General features: G+C 34.2%; 1 protein-coding gene across 1 annotated transcript; it reads left to right on the forward strand.

The window, feature by feature from the left end:
• The first annotated feature begins 476 nt into the window (after window positions 1-476).
• Window positions 477-1,259, forward strand: LOC115707310 (NADH-ubiquinone oxidoreductase 20.9 kDa subunit). Its single transcript, XM_030635223.2, has 2 exons — window positions 477-790; window positions 903-1,259. The coding sequence occupies exons 1-2, from the start codon at window positions 637-639 to the stop codon at window positions 1,049-1,051; spliced, it is 303 nt and encodes a 100-aa protein (XP_030491083.1). The 5' UTR covers window positions 477-636; the 3' UTR covers window positions 1,052-1,259.
• Window positions 1,260-4,158: the final 2,899 nt, after the last annotated feature.

The raw sequence follows: 4,158 nt of genomic DNA on the forward strand, positions 1-4,158 counted from the left end.
AAAACACAATTTTAAAAAGTAAAAACTGAAAATACAGTCAAACAAGCTATTCAATAGTAAACTTTGAAGTTTATTTATGGAGAGAACCTTACAAAGAATTATTTACAAAACCTACACAATCAGTTAGTTAAGCTAACTGTTATAACTAATCAGCAACAATTATAACAACTAGACAAAACTAACTAAACCAGTCCACATGCATCGTTTGGAGGTTGGTTTCAGGATAGTTTTCAGAATTGGAAAATTCTGATTGTAGATGTCCAAAAAGTAAGTGACGTTGGCTAAAAGTGACATGACAAGGTCATTTTGACCTTTTAAAGTTAATTATTTGTCAGTTAATTGACTGTGTGAACACATTCGTATCTTTTGCTTTTGTTACATTTAGTTTTGTGATTATATTTCAGCACATTTTAATAAAAATGATATCAGAAAATTTCTCCACTAAATAGAGCCCAAGAGTTTAATTATACCAGAGCCCAAGGATATTTGAGCCCAGACCCAATACTAAAGAGGCCCATGGTGATGGAGATAGTTCGAGCGAGAGAAAGAAAGAAGAAAGTCCTTCAACTCCATCGACGGAACGAAGGAAAGCTGAGAAGCCAGTTCTAGGTTGGACTTGGAGAGTGTAGAGCAAAGATGAACACAGACATCACAGCCTCCGCGAAACCAGAGTACCCGGTTGTAGATCGGAATCCTCCTTTTACCAAAGTCGTTGGAAACTTCAGCACTCTTGATTATTTTCGTTTCGTCACCATCACCGGCGTCTCCGTCACCGTCGGCTACCTTTCAGGTCTTTCTCTTTATAATCTTGTTCGATTTTTCTCACGAAATTGTGTATTCTCTTGAATTCCTGTAATTGTAGATAATGGACTATTTATTTAGTTATTAATTTTTCTGTGTAGGAATAAAGCCAGGGATAAAGGGACCATCTATGGTAACTGGAGGTTTAATTGGGCTTATGGGTGGATTCATGTACGCGTATCAGAACTCTGCTGGCAGACTCATGGGTTTTTTCCCCAACGACCATGAGGTAGCTCGTTACCACAAATGAGAAAATCTAATTTCACATGTTTTAGGGTTTTCTTATTTTTAATTTCTTTGCTTGATATTATTTGTGGTCAATAACCAGAATGTTGTTCTCGAATTAAAGCTTTTGCTTTTTTGTTTGCTGAACAACGGATCATTCTTGTACTTTCTGAGGTTAAATTGTGGTTTTTGGATTGCAAAGCTAATGCTGAATGGCTTTTGTGCTTTCGTAATGTTTTCCTCCAATTTTTTAGAGAACTTCATCTGTGATTTCATGAGCACCCAATTTGGAAATAAGTACAGAGTCTGGAAGTGAATATTTGTTATATATATAATTATTTGTGCTGACATTGCAGAAAATTTGGGCTTTTTTGCTGACTTAACTTTCTGTTTTTCTTTATGAGCTCTTTTGAGGTTCATTAAGGGTATTGCATCATGCTGTGCATCTCTCTAATGGCGAAATGGTACTATGATAGTAATAGTTCTGACTTTTAACATTTAAGAAAGTCTTGCTGTCTAATGAAGATTTCAACTTTTGCAACGTTGCCTTTTAGCTTAAACATGTACTTTGGAAATAAATAAAGCACCGTTTGTATGCACTTTCCATTGATTAGATATTTCATTTACAATTTCACATGTTAAAATGTTTTGAAGCACACAGGTTTTCCTTTAATCGAAGACTCTAGAGTACCACCTGCCCTTGTTTCTTATTTCTTTCATGTAATCATTTGTTGTGATTGAGGGTAAAAATGGGAATGGACTAGGATACCTTCTCTATGATCTACTTATAATAAACCAAAAAATAGAATCATATTTACCTCTACTATACAATAGGAATTGAAAACTTTTGGGTTTGTTTTAAAATAATAGTCAACTGCATGGGTTTCAAAATTAGTGTTTGTTAATATCAAGACTCGAGTAATATGAGAGCTTTCCAATTCCTATCAAAACTAGAGCAATATAAGAGCTTGCCAAACTAAATAAATATATATTTGTTCTTTTGCAATTGGTGACTTTAAGACCTTAGTTGGGAATGTTATCTTCGAAGGTAAAAGTTGGGAATGTTATCAAACTAAATGAACCTGTGTTTGTTCTTTTCTAATGGGAGAGAGACCATAAATTCATGATGAAGGGCCATAAAGAGTGTTTCAAAGGTAAAATTTGGATATTTTTATCCAAGTTAAAACATGTGTTTGCTCTTATGAGATTGGAGGGCATTACTATTTGTTGCTAAAAGCAGGAGCTAGGTAAGAGGAAGGGCACAATACAAGAGGTCGCTCCTATAAAAAGCTAATTTTGGGTTTGTTACATGAGTTTTATGTTTTTCTTCTTTGTGAGATTTCTAATATTTAAAGTATTATCATGCTTATAAAATTTTGAGAGTCAACCAAACCAGAGGTGAGTAAAGCTAGATGGAACACTAGCTGGTAAAAGATGAACCTTAGCTTGTCGGAGAATATAGTTTTTTTCAGGATTGAAACATGATTATTATCATAGATGTTAGACAGGTTAAAGTCGACGCAGTTGATGATTTAGCACAAAAGCAGTCGAATAGATTCAGTAGCTTGCCTTTTGTTCATGCTTTCATTATATTCTCCATAATGTTCGTTTTCTATTTTTGATGGATCCATAATGTTCGTTGGTGATTATATGAAATGTTTTTTCCTGGTGATCTTTTCATGTGTATGGGGCACATGTGCATTACCGGCATTTAAATATAACTCTCCTTTGTGCAAGCATTACTCATGCATTCTTAAACAAGTGATCAACTATTGTAATTTGCAAAACCTGAAATCGTTCAAGGCGCATTGGTCAAGCTAAATATTATGTTTGTGTATAGATTCCTTTTTGGCACGAATTTTTCTGGAAGCTGGACTTATAGCGAGCAAGAAGGAAGATCCCTACTTAGCACAAGCTTTATTAGTAATCAAAGCTGAATTTGCTGGACCATTAGATAATATTAGCCAGCCCTAAACATAAACTTCATTGCTTTGAAACTACAGAAAAGTTAATATTGCCAACAATACAATTTAGATCACTATTCATTACTTATCTGCCCTCCTTATAATCAGCATGACATCATTGGAGCACTCCGATTGGTCATGTAACAACCCACCCCGTTGTTTAGTGACGCAGTTAAGTTAATCTCATTCTCATCAACCCTTTTGTAGAAGAATAAAAGCATTGGTATCTAATCTCACAGCCTGAAATCCTTCTCTTATTGCATAGAGTTCTACCTCTAACCTTTGCGTGGGAAGGAGGGAGAGAGTGTCGAAAGGCGGGCCTTGTCTTGGCATTATGAAATCTGCCCACTTCAAAAAGCTTTTTCACATATCATAATTCCATATCCATTATCCAGTAGTACTTCACACTTTTTTTCAGTGCTTACATATTCATCTGTTGGCATTTGTTTTTTAATATTTCTGGTAAATTAGTCACTACTTCTTAAGTTTTCAGTCGTAGTCTGTATAGAGAATCTTGTAATTAAGAGCTTATATGATGTAAGCAATCCAAAATTTTCAACAATTTCGGATGTGTAATCATCTTATCTTTGTATAAGATATGTATACTTGGTTTTTCCATGTGCACTTGGAAATACTATTTTTATGTTGAAAGCAGAATAGTCAAATAAACAAGCAAATTACACGCGAATATCAACAAATTTTCATTAATCTCATTAAAGGAAAAGAAGATATATATTCATAGAGAGAGAGAGAGAGAGAATAAGTTATAGGAATAGCTTATTATGGGATATGTGATGAGATCATTGGATAACTTTTAATTTAAGCAATTTTCACCAGTTAAAACATGTGCATGTACTGTGCTTTTACCCCAAACATATTGTTGCGATTAATACAGTATCATTTTTCGTTGGTCACATTAGAGAAAGAGAATAAGTTTCGGGAATCGCTTATGGAATAGTGTTTAGTAGTATGTATGTACCATTCTTTTACTTTATGTCTTTATTATGATGATAGCATAAAGAAGTAAGTGATCTCATCCCACCAGATTATGTTTTAATCTTAAGGCCTTTTTTTTAGGTAAAAAATAAAGGATGATTCTACACACGTCCTTCGATATCCAATAAATAATTATCAAAAGCTTGCAGCTTCGGAGAAAGAAACTACTATG

This window comes from Cannabis sativa, chromosome 1, assembly GCF_029168945.1.
Source record: "Cannabis sativa cultivar Pink pepper isolate KNU-18-1 chromosome 1, ASM2916894v1, whole genome shotgun sequence".
In the NCBI taxonomy this organism is placed as follows: domain Eukaryota; kingdom Viridiplantae; phylum Streptophyta; class Magnoliopsida; order Rosales; family Cannabaceae; genus Cannabis; species Cannabis sativa.

Coding starts and splice junctions, on each gene's coding strand:
- LOC115707310 (XM_030635223.2), top strand. CDS start 637: ATGAACACAGACATCACAGCCTCCGCGAAACCAGAGTACCCGGTTGTA. Junction 791..902: donor CACCGTCGGCTACCTTTCAG/GTCTTTCTCTTT, acceptor TTTTCTGTGTAG/GAATAAAGCCAGGGATAAAG.